We start from the raw sequence: 20,708 nt of genomic DNA, 5'->3' as shown, positions 1-20,708 counted from the left end.
GATGAACTTAAACAAAGTGTCAGTTATTACCCCTGCATGTTTGATGGTTGTTCTTCAGGACGTCGAGGTTTCGTGAAGGTGATCAGGAACGCCCTGTATTGCAGTTTCGTGGAAACATTCTGTTTTTCATCGGCTTCATCGTAGTAGCTCTCAGGATTTGACTTTACGAAGTGACTTCCAGGGTTTCGACTTCATCCTACTTAAATCTGCAATGGAATATCATGACGTCTTTGATGTTTACAGGTTTTACTGATGATATGTATGAGATAATATTTTGGTTGGAAACTCTGGGAACTACGAACTGTAGTACTGGTGCGCATGCGTGAGCATCGTTGACCCATTAAATAATTACTATGTCCTCTGCAGTCCTGACTGGTTGACAACAAATACAGGTTCGATTCCAGAGGTTAGTGATGACAACAGTGTGATTTAATTGATTACGATGAGCAAAATATGTCAACAATGCTTCGTGAATCATGATCGTGATAGGTTACATTCTTGCCGTGCCCTCAAATATTCTATTCCCAACAATTGCATAATTTTTGTTGAACAGGTTTGTTGACCCTCCATCCTTACAGAGAGCACGACCGTTTTCCGAAATCCAATTCCAGTGGATGTGAGGGGAATATTAGTAGATACGTGATCTGGGATTCGATATTCATTCATATCTCATCTTTGCACCGTCCAATAGCATACCGCACTACATACCGAATACCCGAATAAAATGTTTACGTGGATCCCGACAGAATATATATGTTTTTATACTAGTTTCATTTGCGATAATAGAAATTGCTTGAGTACACATTCTGGCTAACTAAATACACAGGGTCCCGTAAGTCAATTCCCCTGGGGTATTTGTGGTATGGACATTGGGCGGCGAGATTTCGTCTAACTCTCTTTGGCTGTCAGCTAGCATCACACGCGATGATACTGGTATGTAAAAGAAATCTTATTCTGAAATTCGTTGTTTATTAGCCTGTGTATCAGGGTTGCTCTTCCACACATATGCGGTTGTGGTCAAGGGCAACCTTGTTGTACTATATTTTCATTTGAACTTACATTTCTTAAAACATATACTGTTTACTGTTGGTTAGTGATATTCACCATATATAATATCCTGATTCATTAACATTCTAAAAAATGAAATGAAGAAACTGTTTGGGTTCCTTTCTATTTCCACAACGTCCTTTAGTTGTATGTATGGTCGGCGATTGAAGTGTTAAGCTGTTACTTCCACAGGTTCTCCATTAGCCGTCATAAATGCCAGCTACCTCATCTTTGGTAACACACGGGTCAAAGTTAACTGGAACCGAATGTCCTCAGGGAAATGAAACACATCTTGCAAAACATATGTTTGAATAAGCATATGTTGTAAGCATACGTCATGCAGTTCAATGTGACACAAACGACGAGTCACATCCCACATAGAGAAACGACAACAAGGGAAATAACTCTTCCGACCCCATTTCGATCCAAAGCTAATGTTTCTTTCGGTGTAAATCACAAGTGACTTCCGCATTTTTTTGTCGATCGAATAAAACCTCATCCTGTACGACATCAGACGATAAAAGTGATTCTAATGACGTTGTATCTGAGACATTATGACACAAGAGAGACCAATACGTGTCTTGACGGAAAAAAGAGCCTTTGATGAAGACTTTAAATCTTTTCTTATTTGCGAGCGTTATGTGACAGGTGGCTAATGTAAGCTGGCTATCCAACCTTTTCAGTCTACTCTCTTCCGTCCCATTTCCATGACATTGGCATTTGAGTCCAGCAAAGACAGCGATAAGTCTATCAGTGAAACAAATACCAAAACTAAAACCCTGCAGATGGTGTCAAAGGAGTCAGGAGAGCCCGAACCCTGCCAACCTTGAAAATCTTTGATTAAACTTCTATGCGTTAGGAATGAAGCACTGATCTCACAGTGAAAGATGTAATGTTGTAATCAACTGGCACCGAGTCTATCAGATAACTGGGTAGTCAGATTCATTATATGGACGTGCAGGGCTGTTTGATCGATCTCTTCGTAGCAAAAGTTAAGTTTCAGGTAGTTTACTGTGATTCCGATTTCAACTGAAAATCCCTATTCAATAAAGCTTGTAATAAAGTTGAAATATCTACCACATGTAATTCCACCGGGAAACAGTGAAGCAGCCAATGAAGCTCTCTTTTCTTCTCAAAGTCCTTGTAACTAGTATCTGATCAGCTTTGTACAGCTCAGAAACTCTTCTCCAACAAAATGCGCAAGACCCGAACATTTTGTGCATGTGTATCTGATATCACTGCAAGTATGGGAAGATGGTTGGAAATATTAGAATCGTTATGTAGAAAATACATCATGTCTTTTCGTCCAGAGCGAAATATTGGTGTGTCAATATTGTTCAGTCTGAGTCAAAACATTTCTGATGTGAATTTTTCAAGTGAATGTTGACAATGATACATTCTTGTTTATAGAATCCATACATACTCAGCCTTTTGCCATGCAACGGCAAACAATATGCGATTCTCATGACGAAGTTTCAGACATAAGAAGAAGAACACAAGGACAGTAAGTGTCGTAATGGAGTGTCTTTGATATGGAGTTTCAGTCTTGCGTAATTTACAGTTCAGTATAATAGCTGACTCAGTGAAACTGACCAACTTTCTCAGTCTACGCTCCACAGTCATGTTTTCAGGACATGGTTGGTTGTGATAGACGTATTGCAACCAGCGTTTAAGTCATTAGACGAAATGTTTGAATCACGATAGCTGACAATCGTGATTAAAGTGGTATACTTTATGAAGAAAGTATTCGTCTCAGAGTGAAAGACAAAATGCTGTAAACATCTAGATAACTGGGTATTCGGATTCATTATATGGAAGAGCAAGGTTGTCTGATCGATCGCATCGAGTCCATGGTAGCACACCGTGATCCAGGTTAGTGAGTTAAAATTCCCATTAAAAGTATATAATGAAATAACAAGACCATGCAAAGCTACCGGATCACAATGAAGTTGTGCAGACGTCTTCGTCCTGGAGGTCAATGTGATTACAAAGCCCGACGCCTTCTCCAAAGTAATGTGCCAGGCCTGTAGTTGCTATGCATTGTTGCGTGATTTAACTGCAGGAATATTCAGACGTAAAGGCGGGTTCTTAAACACGCTGGGTGCTGATGCTTGAGAAAGTCACGGCGTGTTCATTCTGTACAGTTTTTACAATGGACGATAAACACAGCGAAAGTTTCCGACACATTTAAGGGAGGCAACTCAGCAAACCGAATTAACCATTAACCATTCCTTTGTTATCGACATAGGCTAAGTGTGCTTGTGTGCAAATAATAAATTGTACCATTTTGGACACAATTGGAGGTGCACGTTACTGTGAAGTTGTGTGTAGTTCAGTTAAATTCAGATCGGCTCATAATGTTGTTAAACTTGTTTTGCCACAAACTGGATTCGTAAACCTATACAAAGCAGTAACGTTTTGATCACTGCAGAATTGTCGACTGTTATCCAGACGCCATTTAGCAGGTTGATCATAAACTACATCTGTCCGGCTTTCAGAAATGACTTCTGTTTTCCATTTGTAATCATCCATATAACACACACAATTCTGTTTATAGTTTCTTACTAATAATGAGTGTGACATAAGATTTTGATTTGAAACAATGGGGATTTTTAAAGCATGTTTGCAGTGGAAGCTGCTATCTTAACCGGTACTCATTGGGAATGAAAATAAAACCGGTTTCGACAATGTGCCGGATTGTAGAGCTGATAATAAAGGAACACACCAAGGACAGTACTGAGATTTTATGCCACTATTTGCTGACTTGACGGATTGGACAGATGCCGGTTTGGGCAACTTCTACTTACTAAGACCTATACAATCCAGATTGGTTGAAAACCGTTATAGGTTCGATTCTGGAGTTAACGAAGACGACACGTGGATCTAATTGATGAAGAGGAATGAGCAAAATATTTAATAAGCTTTTTTATGATTAAAAGTTTGGATGGGTTTCATTCAAAATATATATACACCATACCCATCTATTTCATAGCAGATTAGCTGGGCCCACTGCTTTTGCTCTGGGAGCACAGACAGTTCCGAGATCCCTTTGCAGTGAATGCGACTGGAATATTACCAGACATATGATCTGTCATTCGACAATTATTTATATCTTAGACTCATACCATCCAATACACTGCATATAACTAGAAAACCTCAGTTACATGTTTACGTGGATCCCGACAGAATCCCTTTTATTTATACTAAGTTGATTCCTGATAATAAAAAAACTGATGATATGTATGAGATAATATTTTGGTTGGAAACTCTGGGAACTACGAACTGTAGTACTGGTGCGCATGCGTGAGCATCGTTGACCCATTATATAATTACTATGTCCTCTGCAGTCCTGACTGGACTGACTCCATCCTTACAGAGAGCACGACCGTTTTCCGAAATCCAATTCCAGTGGATGTGAGGGGAATATTAGTAGATACGTGATCTGGGATTCGATATTCATTCATATCTCATCTTTGCACCGTCCAATAGCATACCGCACTACATACCGAATACCCGAATAAAATGTTTACGTGGATCCCGACAGAATATATATGTTTTTATACTAGTTTCATTTGCGATAATAGAAATTGCTTGAGTACACATTCTGGCTAACTAAAAACACTGGGTCCCCTCAGTCAGTTCCGTTGGGTTATTTGTGATATAAACACTGGGCGACGAGTCTGTCTTCGGCTATCAGCTAGAATCGCTCCCGATGAGACTGGTATGTGAGCTAAATCTTATTCGGAAATTCGCGGTTTATTACTTTATGTATTACTCCGTTTATGCGATGGTCGTGGTCAAGAGAGTCCCTGTTGTCTAAGAGGCCACATTTTGCTGTGTGTAATTGCGTCCCGACAGAATCGTACCATCGTGGGTAAAATCCGACATACGTCCTTATCATTTATATAGGTTTGTCAGCATAAATTCCGTGGTCTTTTTCGAATAGAAAACGCCTTTGACCTTCAGGTGTTGGGTAGTTTTTCCCACATTTCTATTAGTGAGCATTGTTTTACACCGACGAACTGCTGTTGCTACTACCACTAGCAACTGCTTCTGCTGCTATTGCTACGTCTCTTTTATTGCTGACGAGATGTAAAATCTTATCTCATGAAGCCCAAGAAACTCTTAAGATTGAGAGAGTAAGATTTTTCGCCGATTATAGCAACATTCCAGCAGTATCACGGCTGGGAAATGGGCTTCACACATTGTAATCATGTAGGAAATCGAACCCGGGCCTTCGGCGTAATACGCGAACGCTTTAATCACTAGACTATCCCACCGCCCACTAGTGAAGCTAAATTTACCAGTCTCGGCAGTAATGCAGACTCATCTGCATGAAGAAACTAATCGGAAAATGGACGTTTGCTGCACGGAAAAACTAACCACAAAACGGACGGGAGGACCATTGTTTGTTCCCACGACAAAACGAACCTTTTCCCTAAATGTGATGTGACCTTTGATGTTACTTATGAAGAAACTTCAGTTAACATTTAGCTTTTCATTTCTGGCAAATTATCAGAACCTTTCAAGACATCACTTTTAGTGACAGTTTCCCTTGGATGAAGGAATAAATAGTCTCGTGTGGGATAGTGATGCCTATCTTGGAAAATTCAAACGGATTGACATAACTGAGCTTGATCCTTTTCTGAGATTTCTCAAATTGTACCAATTCTTTTAGTTTTTCATTGTATAAAGGATTATGGTCAGAAAAGACCACACAACTCAAGGAAGTCAATACTGAGACCTAATACTTCTAATTTGTTCACTTTGTTAAAGATTTTTGATCTACTGCAGCGTCGTCGCACGTATTTGCATTGTTTTTGTCCGCCGTTTTGTTCTTTAACAATAGGTTTTGAGCCTTGAGCATTTTTCATACCCAGGTGTCACAGCCTATGGTACGACATTTGAACCTTGGGGTGAAGCTGATGTGATATATAAGTTTTGGTATCCTACTCTCAGAAGTTATTGAACAGCTCACATTGATAGAAAGAGACCCCTCTCACGGCAGTGAAAATGAATAAAATTGAGTATAGAGCAGTAATTAAGTTTTTAGTTCTTGAAGGAAACTCGGCGAAGAACATTGAAGAAAGGCTTTCAGCAGTTTATGGGAAGTCTTCCCCTTCATCTGCTACCATCAAACGATGGGTCAATGAATTTAAGCATGGTAGAGAGAGTCTTGAGATGACCCCAGTCCCGGTCGCCCAACAACAAGCACTAGTCAGGAAAACATTGACAGAGTGCATAGACTTGTGCTGGAAAATCGTCGAATCACACTCCACGAGTTAGAGAAGAACACAGGCATTTCACACGGATCCATCGAGACAATTCTTCATGAACATCTCGTCATGTCTAAGGTGTGCGCAAGATGGTAGCCAAGAATGCTTACAGATGAAATGAAGCAAACAAGGGTCACCATAAGCAACTCCATGCCAACCAGATACAACAAGAATCCAGAAGATTTTCACTTTAGACTAGTAACCTGTGATGAAACCTGGATCCACCACTATGATCCTGAGAGCAAACAAGAATCCATGGAATGGAAACATGTCACTTCTCCCAGGACCCAAAAGTTCAAAGCCTCAAGATCAGTGCAGAAGGTAATGGCGACAGTCTTCTGGGATAGCAAAGGCGTCATCCACATAGATTACTTACCAAATGGAAGAACAATGAATGGGAAATATTACGCTAACTTGTTGGGTCAAGTGCGACAGTCAATCAAGGAGAAGCGCCGGGGCAAGATCAGACGTGGTATTCTTCTACATCAAGACAATGCTCCAGTACACACCTCTCGCGTTGCAGCCGCTGCTGTCCAGGAATGCGGGTACGAAATCTTGCCGCATCCCCCCTACTCTCCAGATCTGGCACCAAGTGATTACCATCTGTTCCCAGATCTCAAGAAACTCTTGCGTAGTCGTAGATTTCAGGATGATAATGAGCTTATTGCTGCCACTGAGGCTTGGTTTGAGGACCAAAATGGCGCCTTCTACAGGGATGGCATCAGCGCTTGGCAGAAAAGATGGAACAAGTGTCTTGACTCACAAGGGGACTATGTTGAAAAATAAATGTGGTTCATACCAATATTTTGTGTTTTTCTATGCAAGGCTCAAAACTTATTGACATACCCTCGTATATATTAAGTAAATCGAGTGTAGACCATACAATTCAGTGACCAACAGCACGAGCATCGATCTGCTCATTTGGGATACGATGACATGTATCATCCACGTCAGCGAGCCTAACAACTTGATCCCTTGAGTCGAGCCCTAAGACAAGCATGCGTTGCTGAAGACCAATTATAACCGGGATCTTTTCGCGTACATGTATCTTCGGTTGTTGCAGGGATGCAGTGTCTTCCAGTTAGGAAGTAGTGACGAGGAACTGTGTGTTGCCTTGTTCTGTTACCTTTATATACCGTTGATAAACGTCAAGTACAGGACAAGCGACTACATGTAGTTCCTTTGAGTAGATGAGTATCGAACAAAACCTTGCACGGCAACTATTAGTGAGAAATGAAGAAAGGCAACAACTTGTATGATTATGTACGATGCACATCGGGTATAGTTTAATGAATCACAGCCTGGTACAAACATTGGAGGACTCAATTTCAGTTTCAAGAAGGATTGCTGAAACATGCTACACTGTAATCTCTATTATAGCCCATAATAAACTACAATGCCTTGAGGTGGGGCTAACACTTGGATACTACAGATACCAAACAGTTTAAAGACAGTATACAGGAAAGACAAAGATGAATACTGAGCAAGGTAGATCATGCACCAGAGCGTCAGATAAACGCATATCCATTAGTCCTTGTGTTCAAAAAGAACTCATTTCTGAGTTGATGCATGCAATAACAACTCTGAAACACAATTATCACCAACAGTGGCTTCAGTTCACGTGTTCCACTGACTTTTGGCATATAATGCAATGTCACACACTGAATAATAAGACTCATATAACAATGGAATGCATTTTCTGGATAATAACTCATTAATAATGACTGTAGCTGGAGACGAATAACATGTATGCAAAGATGAAATAGTTCACTGATATTTTTTATCAATGTTTGAAGAAAACGTTTCATCGGTGCTCAAGACAGCTTGAAATTGCACAGTGAAATTGAATTCTCCAGCAACAGGGAGATTCATCACACCAACTGAAAGTAAAATATGTACACTAAAGTAATCTGGACACATTCTTGTGATCACATTTCTGTGTTTTCATCCGTGTTATTCACATTGTCTGTTCACAGTCTCATGACATTTTCCCAAATGAAGATTTACCTTATCAGATTCAGCAACAAAGTTTGTTGACTTCCCACAGTGTTAAACTCGACATTACTGATATATAACTCCGTGGTTCAGTGTGTGGTATTGAACACGTAAATCAGTCCCAAAGAAAGACATTTTCTCCGAACTCTTTGCATTGGTAAGAGAGAAACAATATATTACAGATCTTTGAAATATGTTTCCAATCAAAGGAGCTTTTTGAAGTTTTAGATTTTATTCAGTTTACTAATTTGACACAAAACAGGTCCATTTTCCTTTGTGGTGTGCGTGAAGGGACCAGGTAATAAATAGAATAAAAACTTGTGCTTAGACACATTGTCCAGGTACAGCAACATTCCCCAAGATGCTATCGATATTCGCAATTATTAGATTAGAGGACATCTGAGTATGTAATAATTCTTTGAAAGTAAAGTGTCCTAAGTCTAATTTCTGAGGGCTGTTGAAGAGAACATGTTCATGCATTCTAAAAGTTTCTTCTCGTTACATTGGCAATGTCAACAGTTATAATGACAAAGCATTTACGACGAATTTACTTTCACATTATTAAAACAACATGGGCAGTCGTATTCCATAATCGCCATGTACAATGGCCTCGTGCACTGATCTCTTGACGAATCAATGAATACATACATACATTATTGCCATACACTTCCTTTTACTCGTTGATATGGTTGGCATATTCGTCCATTCTCTTAGAATGATTCCAGCTATCACATTCTGAAATAACGAGCCACGAGTATTCATTAACAATTAAATATGAATTTGGATTAAAAAAACAATCTAAAGCCAATGTTTTCATATATAGATCCCGTATGAAATTTGTATATAAAACCTTTTGAACATTAATGGTCTTCATCAGCATGCTCATACCAACAATTTTTGTAAATCCGAAAGTAATAACATTGAAGGACTTGTCACTTGTTTGTTTTCTTTATATGTTACTCATAGTCTCTGCTAAGAATTCAGACACTGGAGTTGTTAAACTAATAAATAAACGAATACCAAAACAGATGACTGCGGTCACGCGGTAGGTCTGCGCAGGACGAGCTTATGTACTACTGTTGTTGGCTTTGTAATACTGTTCTGTAGTGACCGCATTCGCGATCTCCCCCGGGATAGTCAGTCCAACTCTGTGAGGTCATCCGATCCCTGAATATGATCATAATCGGTCTGACGTATAGAACTGGCTCTAGTTGAGGTTGAAGACATAGGTTGAAACATATCACTTCGTCTGGATCCTGTTTGCATAATCATCATACGCCTCCGATCCTTCAGAGGTTGTGGTGACTTCATGCATCTGAAAGCCCTCACGAACGCTTCTCTGAATTTCTTGTTCATGAAACAGTACGTTATAGGGTTACAACACGAAGACACATAGGACAGCAGGTGAATCAGAGTCTTTGTCAAGGGCGTTAGATGTTCTTTGGCACTGCTGAAATCAAACATCATCCATGTATTCACGACGTACACAGGAGTCCAACAGATGAAGAACTCCAACACGACCATAAACAACATCTTAATCACTCGGATTTTATTTTCACGTATTTTCTGGGGATTGGAGTGCCGGATTCTATGTATCCTCTTGTTCCGTTTGTGTAGTGGAGGCGTGATGCTGCCTCCGTCCTCTGTGGAGGACTGGGAGGACACACTTCTCACAGACTCCCTGTTCATCAAGCGCAGTTCAAGAGTTCTGTAGTTGGGGAGGACGAACCTTGGATTCGAATCTGCAACAAAAGCAGTTATGAATAATGAATAATGGTCTCATAATTGATCCTTTGAGTTTCATTCGGCTCTTCAATGAGCTGGGCAAATATTACAGGTTATATTTATATGCTCAGTATTTGAGTCACACATGTTGAAACCATTTGCAATTATATAGGGGCAACGTGAAGGTTAAAAACTATAACTACAATTTGACCTGTATTTTCATTGCAACAGGTCGTGCAACGTTAAGGGAAACATTTAATGCAGGACTTACACGTTTAACCCTTTACTCAAGGCAAAGCCACATGCACATACACGGCACTGACACATCATGAAACGCAATCAAGGCGAACCTGAGATTCGAACCCCAAACATCATACTAGAAAGCTAACAGTACAATTGGTAATTACAAGCATGTGAATTGTTCAGGAGAAGCAAGAACCGGCAGAAGAATAACTCTTAGATTGAAAATTAATGATACTGATGTCCGATTGGAGATAACAACTAAATGCTGTGATATGTTATAGCCATTCCTCACTCAACCACAGGGATTGACACGAAACCATTGCCGTCTCTGCCTCATAAAAGGTAACAGAACGATTTGTTAGAACTGTAAATATGTTAGATAAAACTCTTGCGTAGCATGTAACAGAATCAACTATACTGTTTTATTTGAGATAAAGGCACACTCTTTATACTCTTACTTAGCACATAACAGAACAACTCTCATGTTATCATCTGCGATAAAGGCACATACATTATACACTTACTTAGCATGCAACAGAAGCAACTTTCCTGTTATATCTTGGATAAAGACACACACATTATACTCATACTTAGCGTATAACAAAATGAAATCTCCTGTCATATCTGAAATAAAGGCAATACATTATACTCTTACTTTAAAAGGGAGGAAAACTTTTTAAAAAAGAAACGTGGTTGTTTGAGGGTATACATCTATACTGTATTTGGGATTGTATTTTACCAGTGGTTTACCTTGGACCATGCATGTCAAATATGCTTCACCTAAAGCACCAAAGACTTGTTTGTATTATTAAGGCAATATGTAGGTTTGGAGATATTTATTCTAAACCTTTTTTTAAGATATTTATGCTAAATCTCAATCTTGAGGCATGGTGCAAAAATATAGTTGTGGATTAGTAGACTTTCATTAAATAGAAAGAATAAACTTGTATGCATGCAAGAAACATCTTAGTGTTGAATTTAATACAGTAAACGCCGTGGTTTATGGTGAATGTGGCAGATATCCAGTGCACTTGTTTACAAACATAACAGTTGTTAAATATTGGTTAAAAATGTTAAATATCATTTACCGAAAACAAAATGCTATAATATGATGTTATTGTATGATGTTATTGTATTAATACAATGTTGTATAGCAGAAAAGTATCACCACTGTAATGTAAGTATAGTTATTTATGTAAATCCGATCACACACAGAGACACAGACACACACACAGACACACACACAGAGAGAGACACACTAAGAAATAGAGATATAGAGATAACGGACAAAGACAAAAGTCTGAAGATTCTTAGCTCAGATATTATATCTGACCGGTTTCACAATGTTAATCTAGGCCTATGGTATTGATTGACCGATTGAAGTTTGAATGAAACACGTTAAACTGGTACAAAAAATATAACTTGAAACGAAACTGAGTGTACTGTATTTGTAGCGCCAGCTAAACCTTATTGTCCTAGATCGCGCGTTGACTGGAAATAAGCGACAGCATGTCTATTAATAATTCCATATTATAAGGATGCTCTGGTAATGACGTTATCACAACTTTCAGCATCAGGGATTTCACAAGTGCTATTAATCATTTTCTGTGTTATCTGTTATTTTCCAATTGATGATCAGACATCCCCGGTTTGGTAAATGGATTTGGCATGAACGTGATTCTCATACAGAAATAAAATGCCCAGATTCTTCTTGTTTAAAAGCTAGAAAACCAATGTGAGTAAATTTTTCTTAGGCATGTTAGGTTTGCGCTTCTATGTTATTAAAACCTATGTAAAAGTATTTTAGTATAAAGAAATCAAAACAGGAAACAATTTAGCTTGAGAAAGAAGAAATACACGTAGTCTTTCACGTGTATTTGCATAATATGTTGAACTACACGAATACCTGTATCGTTAAATAAACATCACGTATTTACAGTCAAAAGGAAAGATAATTATGGTATTAGGAAATTTGTTCCTGTTTAAGATTCGAAAAAACACCTTTGAAAAATATACTACTACCTCCTCGCAGGGAAGAATGTTAAAGGTCACCAAATATCAAACATAATTAAACCACAGTTATCTCTTATACATGATATATCAAATGCATTGCTGGTTAAGCAAAACACTTAAATAGACAAAATTATAAGCGGATAATCGCAAATTAGAAGTGCAATATTTTCTGCTTGGGTTTACCTCCCTCGAAATGAAGAAGCCGCGATACCGAACCATGTCAGAGCCGGTGGGTGTGCACTCAAGTGTAACGAAGCCTTTTCATTGGCCACTGGTTCATTTGTCGATGCGCTTAGCCAGCTCTTTGTTTATGGTTTATACGCCCGATGGATGTTAATTTCAAACTGCATGTTGTCAGTGATTGAAGTTGTGCATTGCATATAGGTATGAATAAACCAGACATTGAGTTTTCTCTGTCACAGTGGTTTTTGTTAGGTAACGAGTAGGTTACTTACTTGTTTGTGTACACAACCAAGATTAGACTAGTGCTCACGCCCTCACTGAGCATGCGTTATGAGTGCAGCATAGCTGCTGAAACCATTTTCCCCCAGCGTTGGGAGAAATTTAGTGAATCGTTTGAATTCCAATTTCGCGGGCCTTTTTTCATCGCGTTTCCTTTCTGCTTTATAGCTTGAATTGGCATTTTTGATGATTTGCTTCGATAAGTGCATAGCTAAGGTATCGGAATCTGCAAAGGTGTGGTTTACGTTGCACGTGACCTTTAGAATGACAAAAACTGCCACCACTTTTCGTGTTTCGGGGATTAAACTAAACATTTAACACAAAATATATGGAAATTCATAGCATCTGTTCTTGTAGAGACAAACAACATGAACAAGGAACATGACGAACATACCACTTTTGTCTTGCAGCTGAAAATTGCAGCAGTCTGATGTGCGTACATCAGTGGCCAGAGTCGTAATTACCCTGCCGTACGCCACGCTCATGACAATGACGGGAATAATGAGCAAAGCTAGATCCAGGACCACCGTGTACGCCTTTTCGAAGTCCACGTGCGGCCACACCTCCCGACACGCGTGTTTTCCCCTTGCCAGACTGACATGGCGCTGAAAGATGGCCACAGGGGTCATTGCTAGGCCCGCCAGGATCCAACACACTGCCAAAGACCTGTAGGAGTGTGAGAGAGTCTGCCAGGACCGGGAGTGGAGAGGCTGGCATATGGCGTAGTACCTTTCCAATGAGATAGCGACAAGGGTGAAACAGCTGGCACCGACGGACACTGCTGCAGAGAGAAAAGGTGTATTGTTAAATCTTCTGGTAGTTATTTATCCATACATACTTTCCATCAAACATTTAGACTGACAAGTGTAAATATAGCTACTTTCTTCAGGCAAACTGTTCTAAACTAATTTTTGCTAAATATACCATACTGTTTAGAGGTAGTGTTTACACATGAACTGATGTATTGTAAAACAAATTCGTAACGTTGAAAAGATTATTCTGAAAATAAATGATACAAATCAGTGAAACTTGACGAATTCTAAAGAAAGCGCAACGCAGCCAAGACGCAGCAGTTCATGTGCACGATATCTGCACATGCTTTACAGCAATTTCATGCTTAACATATCGTGAGTGTTTTAAGTGAGTCTTTTGACGGGATGTATATGCAAGCGATTTAAACAACAATACGTAAGAACCATAAAACAATAAAACAAACTCCAAAGACTACAAACCTAGTGACCTCTATACACAAGTCTGTAACACTCATTTTCATTTGAATCAGCAATGATCTCGTGTTGACAAACGAACCTCGGATATGGTGATCTGAATCTGAGTCTACTTAACATTTAACACGCAATCTGAACGGGTCCGGATTACAGCTACTGTGGTAATTCTCTCATGGGATCAGAGGCAGAGGAACTATATAGTTATTAAGCGAATTGTTTCGGTAGATTTAGTCTCGTGCATACAATCTTACAAAACTCGACCCTGATTTTGGTCAAGCCTAGTGACACTGACATATTTACAAATCCTAATTTCATAGTACAGGATTACCAGAAAGAAATATACAGCATTGTTGTTCTGTGAAATATGTTGCAAAGATCGAAACCATGCGAAGGTTTAGTTTAGTTTAGTACAAAAAGGTACCTGAGTCTAAAATTGGTTTCTAGTGCACAGCAATAATTTCGTTTTAATAATTTAGGACAGAATTGATTTGGTGGACGTTTTTATTCATTTATCGATGGCCCGATGACAATGCACAAACGACAAGTTAAATTAGCTAACATCCATGACATGCAACATTATCGATCGTTTTGAAGGACGTAATGAAATGAGAAAGTACCGATAATCACATTGTTTCTTAACCATTCATTTTCAAACTTCACAAACTTCAAATTCACATTGCAACCAATGGTAATATCTGAATCGGAAACAACCGAGTCGGTTTTCCGCTATTGTAAACATCATCCCCGGTTACCAAGGTGCTTTCGTCCAAATAGGTAGCACGAGTTTCGATGATATATAAATAACGTGGTAAATGTAGCGAACTGAACCCTCATACCATATGTCCAACGCGTTGCACTATAGTGAATTGTGCCATTTTAGGATAGTCTCCCTTGACAAAATTTCATTATACAAGGGTAATAATAATCCTTAAGGGAAAAATATACTGAAAATTAGGTCGAAATCACAACTAAATGTATAATCTGACTATTCTACATTGCTTAAGTACATATTACTGGGTCGCAAACTTAAAGTCGTTACTTTAAAGCATGTAATCTACCTGAGGTCATATTGAAAGTTTGGCAAGTTAGTTTTGGGAAATGAAACCGGAATTGAAACGAAAGAAAACTCTTATCGGATACACAATCGGACTTGGTAAAGTGTGAATGTAGTCATTATGCCCTATGTATGATCCATGTAAAATGTGGCAGTAGAAACTGATGAACAAGCATATGAAATCTCGCTGGCAGCAAATGAACGAAGTGCGAGTAAAATATTCAGAGCTGTCAAAAGCATCGGCTCACATGAATGAAGAGTTGCAGTTACTGGATTTCGTTTTAGACCATAGACAGCTTGAGAACTTTCCGCACGCAACAGTTTGCTAAGAGACTAGCTCTACCCATCAAAACACGACAGCAGAACCATGTATATTTTGACCAGATTTTTGTCTTATCAATAAAGTTTAAAAATAAATATATTTTCAAATTAAATGATACATCTTCTGAAAGATATAAATGGAAATATTCCGTCGACTTTAAAGTCTTGCTTCACAATTTCAACTTAAATGACCAGCATATGCGTGTTTGTTTTGGGCATGATAATCAAACTTGGGGTTTATTAAGAATTAGGAGCTCATAAATACATTTTGTTTAGCCGCAGATAAGTACTGCAATATCATAACTGGCTGAAACTAGAATTTTCCATGTCTTATGAAGTTTCTATGTTCACGTTATTATCCCTTAGGAGACGTAATCGAGGACAGGACCATCACTTGCAAAATGACGGTCGTCCTTTTGTGATGTCTCGTCAGCATGACAACCATAATCTGTTGATGCATCTACGGAATCGATACAAAACTGCCACAGTAACAGCTATGACAGTTAGTGGAAAAACATCTGCAAACTGACGGAGTACTTCCTGTTGCTTCACCGACAGATGTATCGAAGCTTACATTACTCAAAATTTGATGTCGAAAGGTAATAGTACGCATTTGAATCACAATTCATTGGAAACTCAAGTCATGATTTTTAATGTCATTTTGACTCCATTTGAAATTATCCTTTGAAAATGCAGGCACGGGCCTTCACGTTGCGACCAGGTGATGCCCACTCACATGACGTGTGTGGTGCAACAGACGTTTTGAGTCAGCATAATCTTGCTGCTCTGCCATGGAAGGGTGTTTCTCCGGATCTCTCCCCCACATGGGATTATGGGTCGAAATGGAACGATGCATGCGGCAGGACCAGAAGCAACATGGAAATCAAACTCTAATCACCTCCGATCATCTGGTGTCTTATGTGTGTGCTTGTGTCTTACTGGTGTATCAACGCAAAGGATGGTCACACTGACCCACCCACAGTATTTTCGTCTGCTGTGTTCTGTCGTTGTTTGTGTTATTTGAGGTATTTTGGCAATGGTTTTGTTTATAATACAATTGTTATTAAACGACTGACTAACTTATGTGATGCTATTTCCAATTTATATCAATCAGTACCTTTTGGCATCATAAACCGTGCCAGGTGTGTTTCGGGTACCATACTGTAAATGCCTGTGTGAGACGACACAAGATGTTAACATTGATTTCCTACTAGCTCCCAACACCATTCCACATTAAGACAGCGCATTACCAGAGGATAGCTCGTGTGACATATTGGTGCCGCCAATTCGTCCTATTGCATAGGATGTCTGACAGTAAGGTAGTATTTCAAGATAATGCAGTGATGATGGCTTGATCTTCTGTCGTTACTTGGTGACCCGTTAGGAACTCATACCTATCAGCTGATGTATGGGACAGTATACTATATTGGTAACACCAATCCTGTTATGTCACTATTATATAGTAGTGGCTAACCATGGTATTTGGCAACTTAAGTTGTTTGGTGATGTTACTTTCATATTACTGTGTCAATCGTTGGCGATCTATAGCCCGTGTTTTGTATTGTATTGTCTACTTTAATTACTAGAATGTTTAACTTTTCCATGCTAGTTTTATACCCATATCTGTGATACCCTAGTATTTCTACTGTCCATCGTGACAGGTTTCATTCTCCAAAATGTTTTCATTTTTTGTCATATAAACTGTTTTCGTCACGATATGGCTGAGAAAATACCGATGTGACGTTAAGTTGTAACTCACTCACTCACTCACTCACTCATAGTACTGTGTAACATCTGCCTTTCAGTTTAGAAATAACCACCATAAAGGAGTTTGTGATGCAAAGGATAAAATCATCTTTTTCAGCAGCAATAAAATATCAGATTTTTTGGTCAAATATTTCAGATAAACATTTAAGAAGTGAAAAAAGTATTAAAAGCGAATATTAACAAAATGTCCACATTGTGATTTCATGTTGTTCGGTGCTGCAATAAGCCCCGGGGATGCATTCGTGATTATTGGCTTCACCATTGACAATAGCTCGTCCTTTCAATCTTGCAAAAAGCAACAAATGTTTCCCCTGAATTGCATACAGGAAACACACGCAATAAATAATCTGAATGCCTGCATAGGCTCTGTTCGGCTGCCGTTATCATCAGTTTTGTGATTCTTACGTGATGGTTGATAAACGGGTTTCGTATACTCATTTGGACATAATAGTTACCAAAACAGCATCGTATACAGTGTCAGGCAGACATCCCTTGCAATACAGAGGCCCATGGACTGTATACTCGACAAAAAAAGAACTTCCATAGTAAAATGACTTGCAGGAATAAAAGTAGTTAAGCTGCGAACCGGTTGTCAAGAGTTCCAAAGAGACAATAAACCAAAATTGAAACTTCGAAGATAATTCTTGTGGATGAACTTTTCACAATGCGGTTTGAAAATGTGGACCAAACCTCAATTCAGGAAGCAATTATACCACAGACGACTTTTAGTTTTTGATATTTCAACATCGCTCTGCATGCAATCATTTGTGAAACGGTGATAATGACTTGCATTTTAACTTTTACGAATTATTCTTCAATCTCAAATGTTGGTCAGTATAATGAGGCTGATTGGAATAGAGATGTGTGAATTCGTTCTTGCAAATGTGCATGAGTGGGTTTCCTGGTTTAGTGTTGTGTTGGGGCGTATGAAAGTGTGTGTGACTGATGTAAACTAAGGCAGTATGAGCCATATTTTAACTGTTACTACATCAACATTCATGGTCACACAGTCCATATGGTTCTTTTTCTAATTTAAAAAAAATAAAGAATAATATCTGTTTGATGACATACACATAACATTATTAAATAAATGTTTTTCTTAATTTATATGTCATATAACTTATGTTTATAAAGAACGAAGACAAAGGTCTGAAGATCCTTGGTACAGATATGGGTACTTCATTTCTAACCGGTTCCATACTGATAATCATTTGTATTTGGCTCAAGGTCAGTGATGCAAAACGAATTCTTTTAAGGTAATATGGTATTTTCTGTCTGTTTTGTGTATTACGGCGTTGCTAAACTATGACGTCACAATGCTATGAGACAGTACAAAGGGCTCGGAACCCTACATAGAGTGAGCGTCTAAAAAACATTATGAGGTCATTGATATACCACAATTTGGTCGCTCGAATTTTGTTAGAGATTTTATGTCTTGACTAGATTGAAAGTTTGTCCTCGTTAAAATGTGCTTCATGCTCTTACAATGTTATGTTTTTACTTTTAACTAGCTTGACTCGTGTCAATATATCTTTTAAAATGTCACATTTTCGTAAAGGCATGAGAGTTTCAAAATTACAGTATATAGGTAAGGATTTCGAGGGGCAATGTGAATACAAATGGAATTTTCACAAATTTCTTCTTTAACCTTTAGCAGTTCACCTCAGTTCGCTTTTTTTGCTTTAATTATAACATCTTGTAGTTGTTTTAGCGTGAAGTCTAAGCGGTCTGGATCTGAAACAAGGTGCATATTCTTCTGTGACACAATTGCGCATATCGATGCACATGCTGTTGATCAATGGATTGGTCCAGACTCGGGTATTTGTATGAAAGGGTTCGCCTAATGTTTCTTCTATTATAGAATATATTATTTTCTAGAACCGAAGGAAAATGTGGCATAGGTAGAAGCCATTTTTGCTCCCATTGCAGTACCTTTAGCTTGTTTATAATGGGAACCATCAAAATGAAAAGTGTTATTGCTCAGGATGCGCGTCAAAGCAACGACTCTCTGCTAATTGGGCTGAAACCACAACATCAATGCCCGGCACACGCCTCTCTTCGCGTAAACAGTTATGATATATTTCCTATCAAGATTGATGGCGTGCTGTCTTAGCGAGCTGTAATATGCGTCTCGTCACGGCTTAACCCAGTCCAACAATAGCATTTTTACCATTGCAGTATGAGATTCGCGTCGGGGAGAAGTCACAGCATTTATCTCAATCAAAAACCTTGGATCACTATATGCTCTGGGGCAGACTGTCAAGACCCAGTGTCAATATTGATCAGCGAAAACATCTGCCCATACGTTCGTTGGTCAAGACATTTCTGTGAGTCTGGCTGCGAACAACTTTGTTCTCACTTCCAATATCCTTAAAGGTCAGAAGCTAGCCCTCAGGGCTCCAGTCTTGTGTTAAACTTGGCCACAGATAGGGCAATTATTGTTTGTGATAAACCTAAATCTTGTCAATATACATATAAATGGATTCAGTAATATAAATTGATTCTTTAATCGGTAGGAGATAACATACGCCAATTCATGTCTATGTTCGCGTGGCCAAGCTGACAAGGTTACCAGATAGGCTAATTAGGGATTTAGGTAATTTGTCCCTGCAAATCCCATCATAAAATCTATTGAATGTCTTTAGAGAAACATTTTTAGCTCAGTCATGACCATTTAGGACTTCAGCTTCTGTTTGTGGGAAATAAGTCGAAATAACCATGGACATTAAACACCATGCTACACAGTAACCCATCAGATACACTCTGAAAATCCACAGAATCCACAAATAATTTCACCTAAAGTCTTAGTTCATTATATACGTTTCTGTCATACCTCCCGTCAGTTATCTTTTCAAGTATATATTCACGATCACTACTATTTTGCCTTTAACGTCAAATGGAATCAATAATCGAGAGACTTTATTAGACAATACGGCCAATAATACGAAATTCTACCTTACCGTACGTTCTCCGTTGTGAATGTTTACATACAAGGAGTCATAACTTTACATACATCATTCATAATTCTTCTTGCGGGTTATTCAAACCCAGAATAAATGTTATAAGTAAATATTGCTCAGCATATTAAAAATGTTGCAACTGTTTGGTGCCAGCGATACACACACGGTACTCAAAAATCTTTCAGCTTCTTCAAAGACCATGGCAAAAGATTTTCTAGGACGTAAAACATGCGTGATAATCAATTCACGATCATTTAGATTAACCAGATTAACCACTTGTAATCAAGTCGATGTGTGTCAGATATACCACATATCACCTCAATGAAATGTATGTACATTGCAATGAGTGCAATGACAAACGTATTGTTAACTCTAATGATAGATAGTTAGTCTAAGAAATACCTTCTGTTACAGAAAACGTGCAAACGTGTACGTTATATAAATCATTACTATCTCGTCAATTTGTATTTGACAATATGGTCAAAATATTATCATATCTCTTCCTTCTGTTACCTTGATGTTGATTTTGATATTTCTGTATTGCTGAACGTTATTTAAAGTGGTATTAACACCTGCACTCTTGATTAACAAATATCCAGTTCTAAAAATCATACTGGAT

At 38.6% G+C, this 20,708-nt stretch overlaps 1 protein-coding gene across 1 annotated transcript in view; it reads right to left on the bottom strand.

Annotated features, from left to right (window-relative positions):
• Positions 1–9,455: 9,455 nt before the first annotated feature.
• LOC137272758 (cholecystokinin receptor type A-like) overlaps positions 9,456–20,708 on the bottom strand; it is a 32,599-nt gene continuing 21,346 nt past the window's right edge. Inside the window, exons 2-3 of the mRNA XM_067805147.1 lie at positions 13,156–13,542; positions 9,456–10,060 (exon numbers count right to left, since the gene is read on the bottom strand). Of these exons, the coding sequence (XP_067661248.1) occupies positions 9,456–10,060; positions 13,156–13,542 (992 nt within the window). The remainder of the gene's footprint in view (positions 10,061–13,155; positions 13,543–20,708) is intronic.

Source organism: Haliotis asinina, chromosome 2, assembly GCF_037392515.1.
Source record: "Haliotis asinina isolate JCU_RB_2024 chromosome 2, JCU_Hal_asi_v2, whole genome shotgun sequence".
NCBI lineage: Eukaryota > Metazoa > Mollusca > Gastropoda > Lepetellida > Haliotidae > Haliotis > Haliotis asinina.
This window is presented reverse-complemented; position numbering and strand designations above follow the sequence as displayed.